Consider the following 27,095-nt stretch of genomic DNA (forward strand, 5'->3'; position numbering starts at 1 on the left):
CTCCTACCCAAATCTAACTGTGAGCAAGCAGACAAGTGGATGATTACACTTTCAAGCTGTTGGTCCACTAGATATGTTGGTTTAAGGTCCACTGGAAAACACCAGATAATATGATTGCAAAGTCTGTGTTTAAAATTGCTGCATGATAAAGTGAACAGTTATTTCTCAAAAACATTTAAGAAGTTTGTCAGTTTATAGGTAAACCCTGAGTTACAAACAGCCATTCATAACCACACTTAGCTCTGATGCTTTTTGCCTACTGTTATTTTTTCCCTTCTAATATCCCTTTTTTTTCTTTTTCATGGATTTTTTTTTCTGATCCATCCACTTCTTTCCACTGCCCCACATAAAGAAGACATGAAATGATCTTACAGCTCTCTTTTATCTCTGCTTTTGAAAGGCATTTCAGAAATGTATTGAAAATGAGAATGAAGCACAAAAAGGGCAAGTTAAGCTAAGACCTGAGAAAAGGCCTAATGACATGGAGAAATAGAGGATCCCGTAGGCAAAATGAAATACTATTGCTGCATAGCTAAGCATCCACTTAAAAATAGTGGGGACTAAATCATCAGATATGCTGAAGTACAGGAAAATAACTGACAAAGAATTAAAAGGCCTTTACAACTCCTTCTGTGGCAGTACTGATGCATAAATATCTCTCTTTTCAGGCTCTGTTCACGACATTATTGCTATATAGAAAGGCAAAACAAAACCGAAGCCATAACTACCACCAGTCAGCGTTAACTTTCTCCTGTGTTCAACACGATCAGGATCTCACCTGTAATCCTGACCACGATTTCACGCACAGGGAGAAGTTAAAACTCCACTTTGAATGACAACTCCCAAGAATGTACAAAAGCACTCTATTTTAATAAAGATCATTGCAAAAATGAATATAGTTTTTCCCTGCAGAAATCCTGCTGATTTTTTCCACCATTTCCTACCCTACAGATAGCATATTAAGTTGATCCATTGATTCCAGCTTGAGGAAAAGTTTCCTAAATGGTGAGTAATGTGAAGATGCTGTCTCGACCTTCTTTTTCTGCCCAAACCACATTATCTCCAGTCACATCTTTGCCTGCACAGATACACTTGAGCTGTGGCAGAAGTATGTACCTGATACAATCTCTGTGTTAAGTGGTATAGTATATTTTATTGCTACTGTTTCAGTATATAATACCTCACTGTTGATCACAGGCTTTAAACAAATCTTCCTGCTCCACTAATGCCTTGAATTTTGAACAGTATTAATGATTTTTTTTTTAAAGTGATGACATACGCTTACTTAATTTGAAGTGAGTGACTTAAAACATATAAATCCTCTGGTCAGGCATGCATTTGTATATTTACAGATTCACTGTCTCTTCCTCTAGACTATTCAAATGCAAAGCAACGAATCATAGGAAATGACTAATCCAAGCTGTGTCTGGAGTAGAAGACCCAGCAATGCAAAATCCAAGCAGTTCTCAGCAATAGCAGAATTTCTATGAACCACTTTCCCCAAGCTCACTGTCTTCTCTGCTTCTTTTTCCAGACAAAGAACATGCTTTGACACCTCACAACCTGTGGTTTTACTGCTGAACATCTGTCAACAGATATATACCTGTTTTTTCAGAGTGCAACCTTAAAGGACTGCATCTGCAAGAGATTAACGCCTCTAGGAACAGCTAATTCAGACCAAATGAGGGCATGATGAAAATGATGCTAGTTAGAACAGCCTAAATTATGAGCAGGACTGCAGATCTCTTCAGTTAAAAGCCACCTGTCCCATTCAAAGCACTGGAGAACCTGGAAGCTCTGTTAAGAGTTATCACTTAGTTATCCACTAGTAAAAAGCAGGAACGTGTACCTCCTCCTCTGGATAAATGCATACGGTAGTCACATTGTGATAGCCTGGTTTCCTTTGAAATTACAGTTTGTTTATCCGAAAGATATCAAAGATCATGCTAACCAAATTGAATTCTTGCAAGTTTAGCTTGAACATACTCTCTTGCTTCTGCTTTGCAGTCTCACAAAGACTAGAGCGGACACTGTGAATTCCAGTCTCATCTGTTCAAGCGACTCTTCATATCTCCCACACTGCAACCCTTATTTTGAATGAAAGTCTCACAGTCCCCGGGAGTTACCCTACCAAGGTTTTCTTCATGGAGAAAACAACAGAAAGCTTGTACAGGATCAGTGCAAGAAGCACAAACCATAGAACCCAGGACAACTCCAAGCAATACCCTCTCCTCCTTGCCAGTTTGCAACACTATCTAGCAGAGGGATTTCTCCAGCTAAGTGCTGAGGTGTTGTACTTACACACATTAACAGAGATTAATGTTCCATGTTTTGTGCCATTCTGTCCCACTAAATTGTTTTCAGAGAGGTTACAAACCTCTTTGAAGTCAGGGTTAATTTTAACAATAATTTCATTGAAGCCAAGACTCTACCACGTGATCCATCTAAAAGAGTTACTCTTTTCAGTCAGTAATAGAAGTTCAAACTCCCCTTTCCAGCTTCAGTTTTTGGAGACAACTCAAAAACAGGTGTTCTGGTTGACTATTTTTTTTCTGAAACCACTCAACCGTATTTATTTCACAGCATTAACTGAGACAAGGTTGAGAGTCGACTGCTCTTCCCTTGCTCACAAATGTGGAAGCTGGGGACAGGTGGGTGACACATCTCTTTCCAAAGACCTACCCTATCATTTGCTTCCAGATTCAACACAGAAAAAAAAAAGCGTGCAGTGGATCTGACAACTGCTTTTAAAGTTCTACAAATAACCTATAACTTGCCTGGAAAAGTGAATAAAGATCTATTATTAGATTTAGTTTGAAAGATTTTGTTACAACTATTGTATCTAAGAATGAATATGAGTGCAAGGCTAGTTTTTAAAAAACAGTTACACGTTTTGCTTATAATTATAGGGAGCTCATATCATAGCATGATCACCATGATGATCAAAGCATGACAAGATAGGCTCTAAGGTTTGACTTTGTCACATCTCTACACACTGTCATAAGCAACAAGGCCCTCATTGCCCATGGGCTCATGGCTTTTCTGCACACAATGATGCGGTTCCTCTAATTGGACACATTCATACTATTGAAAGTTGACTTATACACTTATTGCTTATTTCTCTTTGTCTGTTGCCCACCAGGGAACTTGTCCCATCATAGGTGTTTCTGTAGAGTTACATATCTCTTATCAACTGACACAATCTTCAAATATGGTTGGCAATGCAATGACTGTCCCACCTTTATTAGGTGCTGGTGAAGTAAGCTGAAAAAAGAGACAACTGCTAAGAGCATGATTTAATATTCAAAACTGAATAAATAATAACCTCATTACTATTTGCACCAGTATTGTGGCTTAAGAAATTCTGGGCCTGATGATTGTACCAACAGTAGGCTGATTAAAACACCCTGGAGCTGGTGCATGAATGGTCTCAGTAAGATGTCCACGTGAATGGAATTAATCTCCCTCATGGCTGGATAAAACTAGAGGAACTGAGGTAATACTGTTTCAGGTTTTCGTATGGAGAGGTGGAAACATTTTCTGGGAACAGAGCGTCTTTTAAGGTTTGAGTTCGAATAGATACCTGTAATATTACTGAAGACTGCACGTGCATTCAGAACACTGCTCTCAGATGCATGACTTCTTCAGCTTGACTATGAAGAACGTAACACAGGCTACAGAAACCTAATGGGTTCTTCTAATGATTTTTAGTTCCACATTTACTACAAATAAAGGCAAATTTGTTCGTTTGTAGTTACATACTCTAACTAGAATTGTTATACAGATATCTGGCTCATTTATCCTGCATACATACCTACTAACATACTAATCTATGCAGGACTGAAATAATATTGGACTGTCATTTTGAAGACGAGATCCATATGAATAAGTAAGAACTAAGAGATGAAGCAGTTTTTCTCAAGACTACCTGCTCAGAAGAGACTCCAAGACCAGCAACAGTTGCTTTCTCTTATAGATTGTTTCAGATTTCAGTCTTCTTCCCTTCTCCTCTCACACTCATTTACCTTGATTAAGTACTACCTAATCCAAGCAAGAAGAGAGACAGCCCTTCCCTCCCCTAAAACACTGGCCATGGCTTCCACTTTGGAGCCGCCCTCAGTCCTTCAGCCAGCTGGAAGAGTTTCACGTATTCAGACAGAAGCGAGGACCTACTCCCAAACTTGCCTTACTCCTTAATGAATTGTTCATGGAGTAGGAGGTACAAGATCCTTTCCTACTGGCAAGGAAAATGCTCCCTATTGGTGTGAAACTTTTTTATAATTAATCCTTGTTTTTTTACCTAAATATATTACTTGGTCATGCTTTGCAGAAACAAGATTAATGCAAGTAGCTCAATATTCTCTGGGCTGAGACAAGACATGCAGACTGTCAGTCTATCTTCCCACTATGCCAAAGAACACCCAATGCCATTAGGCCCATCAAACTTTCCAGCTTTATCTGTGAAAGATTCTGTGATACCAAAAGCAACCAAAAGCACACTGCACAATTTTCTTTATTGGTCATTATTATCAATGGACCTCAGCTTTTAAATCAAGAAAGGAGCCACTGTGATAAATACATTTACATGTTTTTCAGCTAAGGACAGTCCACCCAAATACGGCAATCTACTTGACTAGATATGAGATTAAAAAACCTGAAACTATCCTATAAGGAAATCTGAAAGTATTGCTTCATCTGGGACTGCTCTCTTCAGCAGCTGGGCTTCAGGATACAGTCTTCATTCATATATGCCCAATTTTCGTGCCCACAAACCCTGATGGGCTGAGATGCTAGCAGGTACACACTGAAGCACAAAAACCTACAAATCTGTACTGTAAAAATGTGTAGGTTTTAAGTATAGCTATGATGTTATTGAAATCTCAGATTTCAGGACTTTAGTCCTCAGCTGAGAAGTGCCATTTGGCCAACTGAATCAGCCAATACATTCAAATTTATTCTCTGTGTTAGACATATATTCACTTATTCGTGTGTATGAACTCCAATAACTGCCTTTATTTGTTTTGTATCTTTTTTTTTTTTTTTTTTTTTTAAGATATCTTTTTTTGCATTTGTTCTACACTGGTTTGAATTAAGAGTGGTTAAAATTAAATAAAGTGTTTTCCACTGAGAGACATGTTTACCTCTAATATGGCAACGCTGGACCAGTCATACAGAGCTCACCTCCCTCCCATACCTGTCCAAGCCTACAGAACCCCGACTGTGCCTGCAACTACCTACAAAACTGTATTCTGGTAAATTCTAGTTAAAAAGTGTCTGCACTTTTGAATGTTTGCTTGGCATGAACAGATTTCTGATATATTTTGTGATGCTTTATTTGTTATAGTGTTTTATTTCCAAAAAAGCTAAATCTCTGTAATAGCAAAAGACCCAGAAGAGTCTCAGCATATTTCTTAAAAAAGCTTTAAAATCTTTCAAAGAGGAAGGACAATAGAGTAGGGAAAGAAGGAAACAAGGACACAGTAAAACAGTAAAAAGTTGTCTTAACACCAAACCAACATGTATTCTAAGCTTTAGCTACACTGTCATACCTTGTTGTATGAGCACTAGTGGAAATGCAGATGGGTGATTACCCAAGGGCACCACCATTTTTCAAAATTAGCTGTTCCATTTATTTAATATTTTGGAAACAATCCATGAAGTTTGCAAAATTTCAGTTTATTGCTACTAAGGTCACAGTAACACGGGCTTTTCTTTTGCAATCCATGAAGAAAATCCGAAAGATAATATATATGATATATAGGGAGTATTGCAAAATTAAGCCAATACAACACTCAGTGCTGGTCATTATAGCTTCATGGCAATGAGGTTTTAGGTTAGTATTCCAAATCACACTTGTATACTGAAGGATGTGAAAGTCATACTGTTTCCAGTGAAACAACATAGTACATACAGACTTGGCAGATGCCTGACTTCTACAGTTTTTGACAGACTCCCAAATTTAGGACTAGAAATGTCAGACTGACCCTGCATTTGGCAGGAATAATAGAAGTTCTGGTTTTATCAAACTGCACTTGAAGTAAGATCACATTTCCCTTAAAAAAAATCTCCGATTTTGTAATATTAATATAATATTTGCATTTGTAAACCAACAGAAAATTTAACTGTCCTTAACTAAATTTACTGTGTTGTACTTTGGGATTTGGAGTCAGTGAGGCTCTGGGAGTCATACATCACAAAAATGAAATTAAATTGGTGGTGCTTGCATATGGCAATATTTTTCATCTGCCAGAATACCACAAATTAAATGAGAAAAAATGAGAGCTTTGAGAAAGTAATAAAGCTCTGTGTTCATTTGTTTTGTCCTGTATCACTTCTATCACCAATGCTAAAAACAGAGCTGTTGACTCTGCTGCTATTATCAGAAAAAAGTATCAACAGCTTAATACCATCATGAACCTGCCAGTATATGAGATAAGACTAAACTTTTTAAAGTTTAAAGCAATGAAGGGCTTAATTGATCCCCCTAAAATCCACATTCTTCTTTTCTCTCATCTTCTGACTTCATTTCTGAGTCAGACACAGAGAGGGTGGAGTGTACTAATTCTACCCAGGCCATTTGACCAGGCAAGAAGCCCAAGAAAAATGATTTTTCCATATACTAATATTAATGAATAGTGGAATCTCAAAGTTCTTTTGCAAGACTCCAACTCGTATTTTGAACTTCACACTATAAATTCATCTCAATTTGCTGTTTTTAAATAGCTGTTTCTCAAGGCCCTTGTAGTATGGCTTCGTCTTTTAAATTGTATTGATTCTGTTTTTTATGCCTCTCAGTGTTATCATTTTCTTTCCTGTTTTCTTTATATTCTTTATGTTCTTTGATTTAACAGTATAGGTGTATCAAAATTATACATACAGTTTCTCCATGGAGACCATGCAGAATTTTTGCAATAAACTCAATGGAAATGCATGTGTTTGGGTTAATACTGAGACAGGTCTATCTTGCTAAGGTTCTTGAGGGGTTGTTCCTCTCCACACCCTACAGTCTCAATCTCAGTGTACTACCATAGGAATGAACAGCACACATACTTCTCTTGCATTCACAAATCAACTCCATCTAGCTACAATATTCCATAGCAAAATAGTTCTGATTGTTACTCTAATTGAATCAGCTGATCTTTAATCTTTTCTTCTTTTTAACCTGCATTTAACTGTCTCCATTCCCCTTCACCCTGGCAAAATAACTTATTCTTCAAATTCCTACCTCCGTTTCCAGAAATCAACTTTACAATGACTTCCAAAATCTCAGATATGCCAAGTGAGGACTATGAGCAAACAACTGATGGTCTAATGCACAAACACCAGAGCAAGAAGACTATGGTGAATGCTGGGCCCTTTCTAGAATGCAGCTTTACTCAAAATAATCAACAGCCCCTCTAGATCGTATTTATCTGCATTTGGATTCAGGTGTAACAGAAATACAATGCTTGTATACACTTTACCAAGAGCTCAGGGAGACTCCTACTGAAAGACTCCAAAATTGTTAAAGGTATGAATTTGCAACGGATGATTATGTCCTGTGCTGTAAATGAAGCATCCTATCAGTCCTATCAGTCCTTCCCAACATTAACATGATCCAAGGTATTGTGCCAGAAATCACTGCACATTCTTTTATATTTCAAATTAAAAAAAAAAAAAAAAAAGAAGAAGAAGAAAGTAAAGTAGCATTTCTTACTTTCGACGGAACATTTCTGCAAATATGCAACCAACACTCCAAAGATCAACTGGTGTTGCATAGCTGGACTGAAGCAAAACTTCAGGAGCTCTATACCACAAAGTAACAACCTGAAAAATAAAAAGAAAGGTAAGTTACAGCAAGCTTAGCTGTAGAACTAAAATCTCAGAAGTGTTACTGCACACAGATCCAATTTAACTTCATCCAAACTGCAAAGGCAAACTTATTTGACCAGGATCTTGCATGGAGAATCTACATATGGGTAAGCTGCAATAACAATGAATCAGGTAGTATCATTTCCCCAGAACAGAGCAGTTCAACAGTACAACAAAAATGTAGTATCACAGTTAAGCATTGGCATGGTACTACAGTATTCCAGAACACTGTCAGAACAGCTCTTTGAACCCTATGCAACTTACAGAACCCAAATGTTTTCCAATGGATGTTCACATTCTCTGTAGAGCAAACATTAGACTGTTGATCAAGGGCTGCTTTTCTTAAACACTTCATTAGACTTCCTGGGTGTCATCACCCTAGTGCCAAGTTGGAAGCCAGGAAGTTAAAGAATCCTGTATGTAGGTTTACCTGTGAGATAAATCAGAACCTGTAGCCCATGTTTATGCTAAGCTCTTCATAGTTCAACCAGTATATTTTCTTGCAAAAGGAATAGTGTTAATGGAGCTGGACTGGCCAACCTGGGTAAATGTGTCCTACCTTTCTCAAAAGTTCTTTCTTCATGCTGAACTGAAGACATTTATTATTTTAGCAGATGGATACATTTTAAGTTAAAACCTCCCCAAAAGCTGTCCATTACAAAAGACATTCAGTGCTGTCCGTCGTGGTGTCCTTGGACACCAAGATCCTTACGTTGTCTTTGTTTTCACCCAAGCAGCATAGCACTGGGATCCTTGGCAGGTTCCTGACCTTCAGCTCTGTGACTGTCTCTGCTCATGTGCCATGGGTAACAGCAGCACTAACTTCTCCCACAACTTATTTCCAAATGATATAGTCTTTTCCAGGGACATATGCCACGTAAAATGCCTGCTTTCAGGCAGTCATTCACATTGCAATGTGTCGTAGAGACACAGCTGGAATTTCACTGACACTGCTCCATTGATGGAGTTTGATGAGTCCTGCACACTGGACCCACAACAGAGATGGGACACTTCATGTTTATTCTTTTGTTTCTCATAAATCAACCAAATACAGATGAGGCTGACTGTATCTTCAGTACATTTACAGAAGAACACGAAGAGCTTCCTTAGAGTCTTGAGTGAGCTACTATGTAGCTAAAATATAACCTCAGAGCCAGAGGAGTATCCTGCTCCTGCGTGCATGCACTTATAACACAACACAGGATTGTCAGCTAAATGGCAATATATTCTCAGTGCATGCTATAATTTAAATTTCTGTCAATATTAACTTATGGGCAGGAAGGGTATCAAAAATTACTAGTTTCTTCCTCCAACTAACACAAAAGCGAGTATTGGGAAATGCAGTGTACAGGAGAAGCAAGACAAAGCAAAAAAAAAAAAAAGAAAGAAAAAGAAAAAGAATGAAGTGCACCGATAACACAAAAATAACTTAAAAATTATGTTAAATAGAATGAATTTCAAAACTGGTACAAAGATATGTATAACAAGAGTGGTTTTTTTTTTTTTAAACGATAACCATATAATTGTCTTCTAAGCATAAATAACAATGGAAGCAATCAGTTGAATTTGCCGGTCAAAGCCAGCAGAAACAAAAGCAAATACAGCGTTTATTATGATCATTACACGCCCCGACAGCCTTTGGAACTCCTGAAAGGCTACTGAAGGGAGGTTCACGGATATTTGCACAAGTGGTCATATTTGCTAACAGTCCTCTTAAACGCTTTGATCTCTATTTATAAAATTTGTCTTTGAAACAGTTCAATAACACGGTGCAAAGTACCGCACCGGCAATCTCAATTCCAGCTACCTGTCCTCATAACCAGATTCCTGTACGGAAGCTGAGCACTAACTCTATTTCCTGATTGGGTAGAGTACCGATGATGTTTTTCCAAAATGTTTCCCTGCCTATGAAAAAAGGTAAGGCTTCTCCAGAGATTCACAACCAGGACAGAAGACATATATGTAGCACAAGGTCAGGGAATTTTTACTGGCGCTGCCCTACCTGAACCAGTGGCAATTACTCCTACAATACATGCAGGGTTTTGGTGATGCAGAATCTCTCTCGAGCTCTGATCTGCACTTTCACTTTCTCAGGAAACTTGTGGAAAATCTTTCTGAAGAAACATTGGTTTGAGAAATCAAATATAACAAGTTCAACTAGTGCCAGCTGAAATACCACCGCAACCCACCATTCCCGGTTTGAGACCCTCACGGCTCTTCTCGTACGAAGCGAAAAGGCGCTTTATTTCCTCCAGTTCCACATTAAGGACTGTGGGGATGTATGCGAGACAGCTCAATGAGCCCTGCTGACAACGTACACCCCACTCTAAGTGCCATTTCCTGGGAAATGCAGCACAGGGGCCACAACACTCCTGAGAGGCGCCTCGCAGCTCTGCATGCCCTGCACTGCTTGGGGAGCACTGCTGCTTCCAGAAGGCTGCAGGCATGCAGCATGCCGGCTGCCTCTCCCATGTGGCCGCACGCTGGCACAGCTCCCCAGCACGCACCCTGCTGCCCTCAGTGCACGTGTTTGCAAGGGAGCAGGAGATTTTGTTTCTGAGTAATTTGGAAACTTAAACCTTAAGAAAGTGATTTCCAAAGTCTTGTAGATCAATTCCAGCAACTGCCTGATGGCTTTGTAGTCAGAGAGGAAGTGATCTGTGAAGTGCTGTTCTGATATGCTCTGCCATTATGGCAATTATAAAAGTGATCAAGTAACACTTATGGTTCGTAATATGCAAAACTGCATTTCAAAACCTGAACGTGAAAGGGCTCAACGTTTACTAAATGTCGGTTTGCACACAAGTAATACCACATATGGCTTCTTCATTGCTCAGGGCCTTCTGCAAAGCATGAGTTGTGCAGATGATGCAGTGCTTCTGACACAGAGTTTCACACTCCCTTTTGCTTACCATAGAAACCAAGAAAATATTTGTGGACATTCCATTAACATTTGCAGATAAGTAGAAACGAAAATTATTCTGAACACAGGATATGGTGGCTGAACAACTAGATCATCACTTCCTCTTTAGTATGGTTCTGACTGAGAATGAAAAAATGCTTTGCTTAGGTAAGCCACATCACCAGTAAGACGCGCCCTCCATGCATGGCAGCAAGCACTTTGGTGCTGCTTCCTGACACAGCCCCCTTTTTAGGACCAAAATCTCAAATTTCTGCTCTGTTACACTTTGCTTAAATTCTGCCGGCCCTGAAAATTTGCCACTTGTAATGTGGCAGCTGGTGACCACTCTGCAGGAAAAGGCATTTGTGCTCATAAGCTGACAGAGATCCTAATGCAGTGCAAGGCTCCTGTCTACCTCTGAAGTTGCAGGCCTCAGAGAGCATGCTGCATTTTAGCCCTCTCAGCTAATGAACTTCCTTCTGTTGCCTCTTCCCTTCCCCTCACCCGCCCAGATTCTTTATCCCCTCTCTTGCTCCAGCCAGGTTTCTTTCAGCTCTCCTGAACCCCAGCTCCTCTCCCAGTTCTGCCACATACCAGTGGTTCCCTGATGTCACCAAACATACTTAATCCAGAGCTGCACATGTGCAAACAGCCAAGTGGACATAGTCTGCTTCCTGAGCTCCTCAGAATGTCATACTTGGTTTCCTCTTCTTCCAGCTGCCCCAAATGCTCCAGAGCCAAATTAGCTCCTTTTCCCCTTTAACCAGTCTTAAGATTTTCTGCTTGTTCTGCCAGTCCCCAGGATATCACGACTTTTGTATTTTCTACAGATTAGTCTACATACAAGAAAACAGAATATTTTGCACGCTGAGACCTAAAGGAGAAACTTTACTCCATTTCCACTGTACATTTTGTGACTCTACTATCCAGATGGGATGATAACAGTTAAAGAACAATATCAGTAGCGAGTGCTGCTTCTTATAATTTAAATATCAATAGATTTAGGCAGCATGTCAGAATGAAAATAAATGAAATATATATCTAAGAGGCATGAGAAAGGTAAGAATATCTGCAAAATTGTACCAGTGCTGTGTTGGACTTGCAATGAATGAAGATGGCAATGTGCTCAGTCAGAAATAAAAAGCTGTATTTACAGTCTGAAGAAGGATACTTTTTCTCTGAAATAAAGCTGTCTGCCTTATTATACCTGACAGACATTGCTATCTGGGACCACCTAGCCCCAGGAGGTTCACTCCTGCACTTCATGATTCCTATTTCTGATGTAAAATCAAATTATGGTACATATCTGTTCAGTAGCATTGCAAACACAAGACCTAGGCATCGTGTCTGTCTCAGTTAATTTCCATTTACTTTACAGAGCAGATTTTCACTTCTGGATATCTGCTTAATTTAAAGGGATCTGTGCAATGCACAGCCCTTTCCAAATATAGTTGCTGTCTGAATAGCATACAGTTCAAAAAAGACAAAGACAAACAGAGGTTTAGGGATGGGGTTGAGTAACAGAGACACAAAAGACTACATTTCGGTTTGCCACAGACTTTAAGTACAGACCAATGCCCAGTTGCACAGCTACAGGAACAAAGCAGGGATCAGACTGTAACACAGTGGCTATGTCTGTGCTGGGAAATTAAATGGGACAGGAAACGTTCCTTTGGCACGGAGACCAACAGGCACAGAGTGGCCTATGTCCATGTTACTAAATTCTCAAGCCTCCAAAAAAAGGTGACCGCATGCAAACTGCTTATTGGGAATGGTCTTTGGTCCATGCTTAACTGTGCCTAGGAACTGTCTGGGGGAAGGCTAGTTGGCATAACTCAAAACCGTGCCAGGAACCATTCTAATAATTTAACAGTATAGACAATTGAGCTCCAGTACCCACGAATGCTTCCTGGCACTCTTTAATCCACCAGCCAGTGAGTCAGACTGTGGCCCCGCATCTTCCTTTCACTTCAGAGAGAAGGCATTTTGCTATGCTTCTCTCATCCCCACAGAACCAGGGGCTCCAAGAGGGTGGCGGGTGTGGAACCAGGGCCCACTCCTCATCCCACCCCATTCTGCTCCCAAGGGGTAATGATGAGCCTTGCAGGAACGCTGATTTCCCCTCCCTTTTCCTTTACTGAGCAGAAGGAAACCGGGCTGAAGGCAGTCAGAACTGTGATTAAATGATGTGATTTGAAATGTTGCGAAAGTTTGTGCATAGAAACCAATGAAATTAATTGAACAACATGAAAAGAGAGAACTGTTTCTTCTGCTTTTCTATCCTATATCAGTAACTTTTAGCTCAGAGATATAAAGGTTTATTCAGATATTTTCTGCTTTATCCAGTAATTAAGATGCCTCTGGTATAGAGTCCTCATAAAGAGAAACTGGAATAAAGAGCATCTGAAGAAGGTCCATCTCACATAGCATTATATACCTACATCTGAGCCACTCAGATTTCTTTTGCAGTCAGAGGAAAGAAACTGGCATTCCGAGAGTGCAACTCATCTTATTTTACTGTAAGAGTGTAGTACAGGTCAAATGAACGTATACTGCAACTACTTACTGTCTGAGGACAACCTAGCTGGCCCACAAGCAGAGGTCTTCATTTTAGACATCTCAAGCTGGATGTGATTAATTCCACTCTAATTATTTCTGAAGGAACTTTGAAGAGGCCTGTAAAACCTCTTAAAATATAAGCTGTCATAGATAACGTGTCACAGAAAAGATTAACAGAATGCTCAGATTCATACAAAGTAATCTTCAATCCAAATAAAATTCTTCTTCCTAATCTTTTGCTTTTGTCATTACAGTTTCTTCTGTATTGGTTTTGGTGCTGATTTTGTTAAAGATATTTGCTATTAGACACTGGCTCCTTTTGTTATTTAAACCATTTGAGCCTCACGAAAGATTATTTCTAAATTGGAAATTCCTGAACATGGCTCTTCAGTTCAGTTATTCTGTACAGTTTCCATTGTTGGGGTTTTCACATGATGTTTGGGGCATCTTTCTGACTCTTTTTCATCTATTTTTGTCTTTTTGTTGTTGTTGAGTAAAATGAGGGAATGTAACTATAGGATACATGGTACAGCACACAGAATCTAGCTCTGTAGTGTTGCTTCATGGTGGCCAACATCACCAAAAACCTCTCTCCTGATTCAAACTTCTCACAGGGGTTTAAAGAGGAATCTTTAAAATTTCACAATGGAGCTATTACTGCACAGCTTCTCATTCAGGGCTAGTGCTCTAAAATGACTTGTGCAATTTTCTTCAGACTCTGTGGCAAATTTCTCCCTAGCTGTGAGTAAGCTTGACGCACTCACCACAGACTAGTGGAGAGGACTGAATTACAGATGCCTACAAGTGCTTGCACATTGCCTGAAGCTTGGCTTCAATCTCTGCTGCAAAGAGATTCTCTCTAATGCAGCTCCCTCTTGCTTGCTAGAAATGCCATGCTCAATCTCCACAGAGCCTAAAAGGAAGAAATGTGATTTCTTAAGTGAACATGTTTAAAAATCCCATGCTGGCCTGACAGTGTATCACTACTCAATATTAAAAAACACCACGTTTCAGCAGATATGGCCTGGAATAGTGACTGAGAACCAGCATGGGGCATGGCTGCGGTGGCAATTCATAGTGGGTGACACTAGGCAAGAAGCCCTGATGGGGCCCTGCATGCTGCTCTGTGCTTCCCGCACAGCTCAGGCCAGCCCTGCTCTGTGCTGTGCAGGTACGTGCAGCCAGGCTGTGGGCCGGCTCTGGTCCTCTGCATGCCAACACAAATCAGCTGCACAGCTCCTACTGTGGGGCTGCTCCCCACCTCTGCATCACCTTCCACAGCAACCTCCAGCATGGGGAGAGAACCTTTCCAAAACCCACTTGTCCATAAGGTGCAATAATGCCAAGCATGGGTTTTTCAGCCTTAGAATCATCGTGAATTCAACATATCTTTCATCCCTGGTTTGGAAGCGGAGCACGCCTGCTTTGCCAGCTGGGGACTGCCTTACTGTATTTTCCTAACACTGTCCTTAAAATATTCACTGAGCATTCTGGGTTTACAGAGAAAGCCTGGACTCTCTCTCTGAAGACCTATTATCATTGTTAACTGTAAACGGAGACAGGTAATAATCATTACACTATACAATATTCCCAGGGACAGCATCAGTCTGAGTAATTACGTTGATTTATTCCTTTTTTTGAGTAGTGGTTCTTTCACTACTATGTAGCTGTTTGCAGTTCATCACAGATGTAGGTATCGCTGGTGAGAATGTTTCTTAGAGAAAGACAGTTATATTTTGTCTTTTTATAAAAACATTAACTAGTTTTCCTTTTACAGTAAAAGTGAACCAAACTACCTTGGTGGATTTTAGAAAGCACTTCACTTATTGACCAGAAGTTTAATACATATATATAGACAACATCCTTCTGAGTGCTATGAGTCTCATGAAATGCACATGGTAGCACCAATTTTATCCTTTTACTTAAATTTGTCTCAGCTTCAGAGGCATGCATAATTAGCTGCTTCCTGAAAAGTGTAAAGATAGTCCTTCCTATTTCATTAGTTAAACCATCAAGAAAAAATACCTATTTATAGTAGAGACAAGTCCTGATCACACATAGCACCCACTATCAAGCTGTTATTTCAGATCGTGAGCTTTCCTTTTTGATGTTAAAACATTTGTGATTTGAAGAAAGGAAGATTTTGCATCAACTGTAAGGTAGAAAGTGAAGAAACCGTTCATTCCTTGGTGGTTTATACACACAAAACTGATCAAAATTTTGTTTTTTTATTTCTAGGAAGAACCACATAACCGAGTGCGGCGGTGGTGCTGGAGAATATTTCTAGGTACATCCGTTGTCAGCCTGAGTGATGTTATGTGTATGCATGTATGTGTGTGTGTGTTTGCACTTCATACATGCAAATACAAATACTTGCGGAAGACACTTTACCTACATCCAGTGGCTTTTACCTCAAGAGTTTCTGTGCTGCGGTGTGCAAAAGCTACTAGAAAGGAAAAGTGGCTCTTTATGTGAGGTAATACTTTCACACACTAGGTAGAACTCAGAACTTATCTCAAAACTAATACAAGGAAATATATTTCCATTAAGCTGAAAATTTCACAGAATTCTGCACTGATACTATACTGAGAACCTTAGAGACGAATTGAAATTTCACTTGAAAAGCATTTCATCTTTATATGAAGAGAAAGAAGCAAAAATAACATAAGCAGCATCACAGTACCTGATTCAGGGTCCATGGAGGAGAGGCTGACCAATGCTACCTCTCTGTTAAAATCAAAACCACGATGCTCTAATCTCTGAGCTGCAGAGAAGCTTTCTGTGGAATATGGGACAGCCCCGATTTTTACAGAAGTGGTCAGCTTTGCATGCAATGAGGTTTGTCCTGATACTGCAATGTATTTATACAGAGATCTGGCTGTAGCAATCTGTCTCATTTCCACTCACATCAGTCACCTGCTGCTTTTAGATACCTGACAAAATGGTCATAATTTCTAGTATCATACTTCCAGCCTTGTTCCAGCTGCTTTGCTCCACCACAAAACCGATGTTCCTAGTATGCTTTGAGATGTTCCACTGAGATGGCTGCCATCCAGCTCTTCTCTGGTCTCCCACCTCACTTATCCTGGGAGAATGAGAATATGCAGCTCTAATTTGCACTAAGGACCAAAGCATGGTCCCCATTATAAGGGGATGCTGAGCTTCTCTGGAAGCTGCCCATGTGACTGCCTAATCTCTTCCTGAGTTCATCATGGCTAAACTAGAACACTTAAGCCTTGCCACTTATGTGTTGGCTTTATAATGAAGACCAGCTTTCCCCCGCTACTAGAAAATTGGAGTCTGGTTAACAGAAAAATGCCTCTCTACTTCCTGGGTTCTGTGTTAAGCTTTGATTCTCAACAGAAAAAATAAAGCAAAACAAACCATGGATGCCACTGCAGGCTTCTCTCCCATGGAGCTTGGGTACGTTTCTATTTCAAACCATCTTTAACAAAAGGAGATGATGCACACAAAAAACGAGTCTCAAAAAATAGATTAAATGCTGCGAGGTATCTAGGTGAGAGACTTTACTGTGGTCTCTGCATCTGCTTCCAGAATGCGGCATTAAAAAGCTTTTAATGAAATAACATCAAAAATGGCTTGAACAAATGAGCCACTTTGAAAAAGAAGGAAAGAATCCATACCATTTACAGGCATATATAACCACTGAGTGCTAGTTTAACAGAGAATTCTAGTAGGAACTGGGATTGTTATATATTCTTATTAAGAAAAGTTTTCTAGTTTGGGACTCTTTAAGAGGGAAGATTTGCTGTAAGAACCTTCCACAAGATGCAGTTTTCATTCAGTTGAGAGTGAAACTTATAAACCAATGCTGAGCTTTGATCCAATGGCAAGACTTGACAAGGAAAGTAAGGATACAAATAGTGATCACTGCATATTTAAGAAAGCTGTACCTTGCCTGCATACTGGCAGTGTGTGCAGAGGGCATGTGGGCATCTGCAGGTTAGTTGCTAAGTACTTATCTAGTCTACATCAAGAATGTGTAACAGGGGCAAAATAAACTTAATCTCAATTAATCTTTCTCCAAATGTCTTTTCTACTTAAAGTCTGATTTGGACAAGAGTAGTCTCCGGCACACCTATAATTAAGAAATTTTTCTGGGTAATTTATAAAACTGATTTCATATTACTTTTTCTATAACAAAACTACATTTTAGATATCACTATTAAAAATTCTTTTTGTCACTTTGAGCTCTGTTCATTGCTATGTCCTATCAACTCCTATGAGACATATCCATTTACCATGACACTAATTGTTGTAATTTTCCCCCATTAGTATTCCATGGTATGGTGGGATCTTCTAGCACATTATGAAGTGTTCTGCAGCCACACAGCCCTTCTTCTCTGAAGAAGATTGGTGCTGCGATGCCCCTGCTAAAAATGTAAACTTGTGCTGCTGCTGATAAAGGCTCTAGCAAGGCTTAAGTAAGAGCCTGGAGGCAAAGTACCAATGATAGGATAAAATGGCTGGTGGAGCAACATTGTCAATGATACTCAAATGAAGCAATAGCTTACAGTTAAACCTCCTATATTACAGCAATCCCCCCAAAGAACCCAGGATTGCAAACAAGACAGCTTTTCTGCAACAAAAGCTCCTCTTGGGATGCCTCTGTTCTCACTGCTTTGCAAGGGTGCAAACTTCAATCATATTATCACCATGACAGCTGACAATTAAGACGGACCTGTCTACATCTGCAGTATTAAGAATTTGGGCAACTCTGGACACCGCAAATCTGTCCTACATCTGAAATTGAACGTGGTAGATTTTTACTTAAGTCTCAATAAATGCATGGCTTTAAATTAAAGTAAGCAGAAGTGTAAATGATACATTAGAAATGGAAGTAAACAAGATTCTTCAAAATAATGTTTGAGGAAACAAAAATTCTCATGAAATATGTTTCTACAAACAAATGAGAAATGAGGTTTGGAAGCATAAAGGTTTTCAAAAAAGATTAACTTTCCATACACAGGTGTAACATATGGATAGGTACACATATTTATGTACACATACATGACCACAGCCAAGGCAAGGACCTGCTGTAGGCCTATAATTTCATGGCAAAGCAGGAAGATTTTCACAGAAAGGGTAAGAGGAGGCTCCAGAGTATTTTAATCTCAATATTGAATAGCTTTGTAGACTGCAGACCCACAAAAACACTGGGCACAATCCACTGATTTTCCAATTCTATAAGCTTCGTAGGCATCTTTACTGGCTAAATTCCTCTTCTTCTAATCTGAATGTGTCTGTGAGTCTTTACAGTAGCTGATCACATAATTGAAAAAGCCTATGTTGAAGGAACAAATAGCTCTACTGCATGTGAAATATATTGAGGCAGACAGCACCCTAGATACCTGGATGCTCTCCACAGAAGTCCACATGGAGTCCCACCTAGGGAAGGCTGTGACTAAGAGTGGTGATAGAAGCAATACATGTCTGCATCTACATTAACATCTTTTACAGATGTTTTTATGTTAATCTCAAAGTGGAAACTCAGCCTGAAGGGGACTTACCAAGCACCTCCTACATCCAAGAAAATAATTTGACCACTAGGCCAGGGTTTTTTTGGGTGACAATTCTTTCCTCGCCTTTGCTCAAGCCAAGTCACCATTCTGCCAGGAGTATATGAGTCATGGGGCAAGACTGTGTCTGAAAGTAGCCGAGAGCTTAAGGACAATCAGCTGGAGGGGGCGAGGAGCCGAGTTTCTGGATAACTACTCTCCGTAATGTGTATGCATTTTACATTAGACCATCACTGGATAAAAATAAAAGCAGGCATTAATTACATTAACCAGGCTGGAGTCTACCCTGGATCTAGACAGATTGTATTCTCTCTCTCTGACTCTAACAGATGGGATTCATAAAACCTCTAGAGGATGGCACTCCACTTTATCCTGTGAAGGAAGAAGCAACATCTCCTCCCTTGTTACTTGATACATCACTCACTAACCAAAAGTTATGATTCACAGTACAAAGAGAAGCTCAACTTTTTCAAAGAACACAAAAGAGAATTTCTTCCATTTGTAAATTCTAGAGGACTTTCTAAACTAAAATTAAGATTCTGAAAATTTAGCAGTAAAACAGAATATTGCAATTGCTCCAGTATTACAACTTGTAAGGCTTTATTTCCCATTCTTAACATTAAAGCCTGTATTATCATTCTCCTTAGGGAAATAATTATGCATAGATAGGTTGGGTAAAAAATATCTGACTCAGTCTAGGTCACTAAAGACTCTACTCCATAGTGGTTATGGTCTTATAGAAACATAAAATGTTGTATTTGTGAAAATGCTGTTGTAGAGAAGCTTTTTTTCGGATCGTTCACCTCTCTCAAAATTGATACAAAGCATCTTGTTTAAGCTAGAGAGATAATAGCAAGACAATTAAAAAAAATGTTCAAGGTAATGAGTGCTTTCATTTTACAAGTTCTCGTGTCTGAGGGCACTGCATCAGGCTAAAGGACAACGAGATAAGAACAATATTGCTAGTTGCTAACAAATGGCAGATAAAAGAGCTCTTCTGGATCCTGATGAAGTGACAGCATTCTACACATTCCAGTGAGTTGAGAAAGTTTTCCTGAGAACAGCAGCTATGTTACATGTGAAGTACCACTAAACACGCGTATCTCTATGTTTTCAAATTCCAGGGTGAGTAATGGCTCTTTCCCTCATCTCTTTAATTTGAACAGAAGCTCCTTCTCTCCTTCTGGACATGTGGGAATAACTTGCTGTGCTTCAGTTTCCATTAAGACGTATAAACGTATGTGCTGAAAGTAAAGAGAAGTTCTGTAGGACGCCATGGCCATGAGCCAATGTTTACAATCCCCTGGGTGGGAAACGCCGGGTGAAAGGCTCTCCATGGCAGGCTGTAGGAGTCTTTGCTGTTGCCGCCAGTGACCTTCTGCCTCTGTTTTCAGAGTAGCTCCCTTGTTAACCCCTTGTGCACTGTCTGCAGAGAGGCCTTAGAGAGGAAACAGTTTCACTGAAGGTCTGAACTTACTTCCAGGTATCCAACTGACAAGACTCTGATTTCAGTGCTGGTTAAGGAAGCATGGACTAACACACACATGCTGCATCTGCTATCTGTGCTGCTGCACTGACTGGTATTTTTAATAATCTAGAACTGGGTTTAGCTGTGCTTTGCATGTTACAAAGTGAACATTTCCAGCTTCGGGCAATGGACATCCTTTATAGGCACAGGGATTGTGAAACATGAGCATATTGAGAGAAAGAAACATCCAATTTACACAGAAATGTTCTGGCTCTCCATATCCAATCAGATATTTGCCAGGATTCCTCAGGGAGGAATGACCCTTGAAGACCAGCTGATATGCATGGGAGCACTCAGAATGGAAAGTAGACCCGCTACTTTAAAAGGTTTTGCTTAAGAATGGAAAATACAAAATTCAGGAGCTCTCCTCCTGTGTCACAGCCCTTTTTTCTGCCCTGTGAATTACTCATGGATCTGGAAGAATACTTAGAAAAAAATAAAAATAGCCATGCGAAAAAGGCATTCAAATCTGGTTATCTCAATATGTAATCCATCCTTGAATAAGAAGAATAAATCAAATGGAAAATATACTCAGAGAGCTAGTGTAAATGTTCTAATGGTCTGAGATAGGGAGCCAAGAGCCCTTGTGATAACATCAACCTTGCCACCAGTTGACTACATTGCCTTGGAAAAATCAATTTTGTTGTCCTTATGTGTTTCTCCATCATCACAATGATTCCTGCCCGTGCCTTTTCCACACAAAGATCTGTACAGAGAAAGTCATCCCATGCAAAAATCTCTGCAAGGAATTAAGAGCGCCTGCCACTTCCAGAACACTTACACAGAATTAACAGCTGATTGTCAGGGACATCAATACCCTCCCCTCTTTAATGAACTTTCAGAGGAATTCCTGTAAATAACATCCTTTTGTGGCCAGGAAATCCTTCAGCGCATGACTCTGCGGACACTGAGAAGAGGGGAGCAGAGCTAGAAGCTAGGGCTTCTGCAGAGAGAACAAGCCCACGTGCATATGGCACTGGGATCACCAGTCCCTAGCGATGCCACATGGTCCAAGGGTCTAAACTTAAAGATATGGAAGGTTTACAACAAGCTGAGAGAAACTCCCCTATTTCTATAAGGTAAAAATGCCTTGCAAAAGAAAGCCAATATTATCAGTCTGTGTGTTAAAGAAGCCAACTAGAAGCTCAGAAAAAGCTGTAGTCTGACGTGAAACACACACGTTATTTCGCCTGATTTCAGTGGGAGCTCTGGGTGGTTAGAGGAAGACATCAGCAGTGGAATCATTTCTATCTCTGTTTTTAATTGTTATTATTTTTGATAGTAATCTTAGAGAGAAAAAATCAGAAATAGCCTACGTGTTCTACAGAGGATACAGTTACATATAATAAATACTATCTGCTTTTCTTGGAAAATGGCAGTCTGCAGGGAAAAAGTCTTTTTTTATAATCAAAGCCAAAGAATTATTTTAGATTTCTTTGTTTTGTTAATATCATGAGGTTATATTACTGCTGTTTAAAATCATTAGGGTAAGACACTAGGAGTTTACAAGAATAGGCAGTAGGATGATTATTAGAAGGATACTGCTGATTTTAGATTCAACTTAGTTTTGTAATATGAAGCTTTTGTAAAACACAGGTCTAAATGATGTCTTCTTAAATTTTATTTACAAAGCAACTTTAAATATTGGTTAAACTTTGTTTTGTTTTGGGCTACTGCAGGAAAATCTGCAAGTGAAACTTCAATGAAATAGGAGCAAGGATAAAATAATCTTCTAGCATAATCCAGTAAAAGGAAAGCAAGGAAATGGTGTAACTAATGGTAAAACAATGGATTTTACATCTTTTCAGTTGCAGCAAAAATAAGAGAGGACTTTAGTGCTTCTTCTGATTAACTGAAGTGTTAGTCTGGCAATATGCCTTGAAAGTAATTATGTGGAGACTAATAGTACTTCTTAAAACAATTCTAGACCTGAACAATAATGTCAGGTACTGTAGATGACCTCTCTTAACTATCTTGCCATTCCTGTCTCTAGGTCCTGGGATGACAGTTCACAAGGAAATACTATACACAGGAATGTCATGTACATGATGTAGGTCACATGTTAGGCACCAATGTAGTTTTAATCTGTTAAATCTCATACAAGTACACAACAGACTACTTACCACTCCCAGAATAAGTAAAATATAAATCAGCTCCTTTTTCAAGGGCTTGCCTAGTTTTTGACTGGACAAGGAATTAAAGCACTTACGGGAAATGAAGCCTATTCTAACTAATCTGACTTCCAGTGAAGTGTTACATACTTTATGCTGAAAAACAGCTCATTAGGTTGCAAAAATGTAATATGCTTGGACCTTGTACAAAGCATCTGACACTGTCCCATATGACATTCTTGTCTTTAAATTGGTGAGAGAGGTATTTCATGGATGGACCACTCACTGAGTAAGAAAGTGGCTGGATGGCTGCACTCAAAGAGTTATGGTCAAGTGAAGGCTGGTAACAACTGGTGCTCCTCAGGGGTTGGTACTGGAACCAGTACTGCTGAACATCTTTCTCAGTGACATGGACAGTGGAACTGAGTGGACTCTCAGCAAGTTTCTGAGCAACACCAAGCCCTGTGGTACAGTGGGCACGCTGGGGGGAAAGGATGGACAGCTCTGAGAGGTGGGCTTGTGTGAATCTCAAAAAGTTCAGTGAGACCAAGTGCAAGGTTGTCCACTTGAGGCAGGATGAATCCAAGCACAAATACAAGCCAGGTGGAGAATGGAAAGGAAATTTTCAACAGGATGAGAGAGTTGGAGTTTTTCAGCAGGAGAAGAGGATGCTTCAGGGTGACCTTTAAGCAGCCTACAAGTACCTAAAGGGGGCACAAGGTAAGCTCGATAAGGACTTATCACAAAGGCATGTAGTGATAGGACAAGGGGCAATGGCTTTAAACTGAGGTAGACTTAGATTAGTTATAAGGAAAAAAAATCTTCACTATGCAGGTGGTGAGGCATTGGAACAGGTTGCCTGTAGAAGCTGTGGATGCCCCATATCTGAATACATTCAGGGCTGGGTTGGATGGGCCTTTGGGCAGCCTGATCTAGTGGGAGATGTCCTTGCCCACGACAGGAAGGTTAGAACCAGATGATCTTGAATGTCTCTTCCAACCCGAAGAATTCTATGACTACATGAAAATTATGACTTTTAAAGACAATTTCTAAAGCAATTTCAATATTGTTATGGTTATGTTACTGAGCATAGACCTGCTTTTGCTTACTGATTTCAATAGTACTCAGGAAGTTTCATGCCTGCCAGTGAACAGTATCAAGCTATATTAATCTCTGCCTTTCAACTGATTCTATTCATGATCTAGTGTTTTGATATCACATTGGCAGCTTGTGACCAATGGATGTCCCTAATTTTGCATTAATTATATTGATAGATTCCATTAGGGACTGGAAACACATAGTTTCTTTCAAGTGAAAAAGAATCAGTTTTCATAGGCACCTTGGCTTCTACAGAAGGAAATAGAATCTCTTTGAGACTCTCCTAACTTCCCACATTCCTTCTGGTAGCTGACAGCATTGCCTTTACTGAAGCAGCTTACAACTTTACCAAGATTTCAATGATTACAAAAATATTTCTGTGTCGTATCTCTCTGTCTTATACTCAGCTTTATTGCAATATTTCAGCTTTATTGTACTATTTCAGCTGAAGCAGCTCAGAAATTTCCATGAGTGAGGCTAGGTAAACACAATTGGTTTGTCCATCTTAAATTCTAGTCACCTTCTTTCTGAGAAGCTCTGGTGCCACCATGTTTTGAAACAAAGGCTGTGGAACTTGACCTCTACACCATCCTTGTAAGACTTGGCTGCAAATTTGGCCATGTCATAAATCTGAAAAAGAGCACATGCTCAGTAAGGTTTTATACCAGTGCATAATTATTGTATTTTCAGAAAGTTTAGTTTTAAGACAGCACACCTGAGTTCAGCTGCAGGGAGCTGAGGGTCCATCACGGTATCTCAAGTTCCTGACTGCACAGAAAGCTTGTTACTCTGAAAATGGTCTATCCCATGTTTGAAGGAGAACCTATCACACTCAGCAGCAGAGACAAAAATAACTGGACAGACTGGGGGAATAGTGTATGTAAGCCCAACACACCTTTGCTGGGTTAAAGAACAATCTAGGCTGGGAATGTGCGTGAGAGATGACACTGACTGAAAAAGAAGACTATTAGTGATGGAGGGAAGAAGAAGGAAAAATGACCAATAAGGCATATGAGACTAGGATCCACAAAAAGCTCTATGAGGAGACAGGGGCTGATGAAGAAGGCCTGAAGCTGAGACCCAGGTTGATAGTGAAGATGATAATGGACATGATTGGTACCAGTGGGAGGGCAAACTCCACAAAGGATTTGGGGTGGGAACTAGATTTAGTTGATAAAAGTGACTGAGCTGGAGGAGAGGCAGGAAAACAGATTTGAAGAGAAAATATATCAGTAGTAGTGTGCTGGAAGATGAATGGGAGCTAATATCTGGGAAATCCACTGGCAACGTGTCCTGCCTCCTTCTAGTATAATCAGCTACTTGTGACAGTCAGCCGCTACACCAGATACTCTGCAAGCTCAAATTGAAGAAATCTATGTTACTGATCCATAGTTTCAGCACTGTTGATAAGCACTGCGCATATGAAAAGAACACCAAGTGAAGAAGTTACTTTTTTTCACATGCTTTTCTTTTTTTCACAGGAGAAAACTGCACATGTAAAAAGAAATAATGGAATAGACGACTTCCATATTTTGCAGCTAAAACCAATCACAAAAATCTCTGCCCTAAAACCAAAAAAACAAACAAAGAAAAAACAAAGTACTTAACGCCAGAAGGAGCATGTGAGTTGGAACTGAAAGCAAGGCAACAAGGGTTGCTGGTGACTAAGGGACAGTCCAAGTATATCCAAAAATGCAGTAAATATCTATAACAGTTAAAGCTCACAACAGGAATTTGTTTCCCACCAACTGAAGTATGGACCTGCTGCAGCTGCAGTTGCTTCTCTTCTCTGTACATACTGGCGACTTCCACATCAACTCCTATCCTCTTTGGAGAAGCTGCCTAATAATACCTGCAAGGCTATCTGAACTGTAGAAGAAAATAACAGCAACCTGCTCTTGTTTATTCTCTGCTGTGTTCTAGTAATAACAAAATCACAACACTATGTACAGTAAATCAGGAGTATAAAACTTCCTTAAAAAGATGCCAATACCTAAACTGTTTATATTGACAAAGGTAATAGAAAAACAGTATCAAACCTGCATGTTTATGTAACCTCCTGTTTTTATCCAAGTGTTAATGTTATACTGTGGGCTTTTGCCTAAAGCAGATAACGGTAAGGACTGATTTCATTGATGAGTTTAAAAAGGCAGCATTCACTGCTACTGAGGGTCTCCTCCTCGCAGCTGTTGCAGCGATGGCTTGTACTTAATGAAATTTTCTCCCTCTTTCCTCTGAAAACTTAACACCTATAATTTAACATTTAAAACACAGCCTCTATTTATGTATCTCAAAGTTCAACAAAAATTCACATGCTCTGACAGCATTTTATTTCTCGTAACAAAATCATTAAATTCATGCAGCAACAACTGAACTGCTCCATACACAGTATATAGTTAAAACTGCACAACTGAAGCCAAAATATGCACAGCTAAAAGGAATGTTACAGGGGGGCCTCTCTTAGTGAACAAAGCAGGCTCAGTTTGGCTCTTTTTCCCTAGCGCTACCACATCCGCACATCGTTAGTTGGAAAATTCCAGATATATGCTGTAATTTTTTGTGCTTTTTTTTCCCAGTACACTTGAGGCTTTAGTGTCCAGATGCCATTTTCCCCCCCTTATCTGTCCCTGGTAGTTTGGGTCTTTGCCAGTTGTGGTCAACAATTAATACAGCAAAAGAAAAATACAGTACACTCCCTGGCAACTGGCAGAGGCTCACAGGAAATACCAAATAAAAACTTTATTATGTATTGTTTAACTATTTTGTTTGCCTGTGGGCCACCCTGTTGTTGGTGTAATTTAGAAAAGCATGCTCCATCTGGATAATCTGTGCGCAGGCTCATTGTTCCCAGAATCTGTCACGCACAATCACTGCTTCAGCCTGTGGCCCTCTGCAGAAAGAAGCAAAGGCATGGCAGCCCTCCAGCCTGCATTCCTTTTCATTAGACAACTTGTGACCAAATGTTAGAATAGAAGAGTAACCTTTTAATATTCATGTAATTAATTTACTTTCCCCTTTAATTATAAACCTTCACGTGAAAAGAAGAAAATAAAAAGACTTTCCTTCATGATTCTATTCCATTCCCCATCCTTTCTGCTTGTTTTTTGGGACACGGAAGGTGCCAGGAGTAACACATAGGTACCAGCACCCCTGAATATTGGGAAATCCTCGTGGTCATAACATGTGTGTGACTTTTTACTTTACATATTAATTGCTCTGGTACATGGAGCATAATATAAGTTATAAAAGAAATGGAGAAATGAAATTCTTCCTATCTATATGCCGTTAAAGCATCTGCTTCTTGCTCTTACTCACTCACACAGTCAATTGAATGCAAAGCAATTTTGTATCTGAAAACACAATGGACATCTAATTGAATCTTCCTTTCACACTAAGGCCACTTTATGACTAAAAATACTGTGTCATAACAGATTGTTGCTTTGTGGGCAATTCTGCTTTCCTGGAAAATGGTGCCGTTTCCTTCAGCTGAGGTTTGACCGATACTG

The 27,095-nt window shown here is 39.7% G+C and overlaps 1 protein-coding gene across 3 annotated transcripts in view; it reads right to left on the reverse strand.

Moving 5' to 3' along the window:
• The window catches only part of CDK6 (cyclin dependent kinase 6), a 131,481-nt gene that overhangs the window by 32,527 nt on the left and 71,859 nt on the right, over positions 1-27,095 (reverse strand). For all 3 annotated transcript variants that reach the window (XM_048950295.1, XM_048950296.1, XM_048950298.1), the window contains exon 5: positions 7,697-7,806. In XM_048950295.1, coding sequence (XP_048806252.1) covers positions 7,697-7,806 — 110 coding nt within the window. The remainder of the gene's footprint in view (positions 1-7,696; positions 7,807-27,095) is intronic.

This window comes from Lagopus muta, chromosome 7, assembly GCF_023343835.1.
Source record: "Lagopus muta isolate bLagMut1 chromosome 7, bLagMut1 primary, whole genome shotgun sequence".
Lineage (NCBI taxonomy): Eukaryota > Metazoa > Chordata > Aves > Galliformes > Phasianidae > Lagopus > Lagopus muta.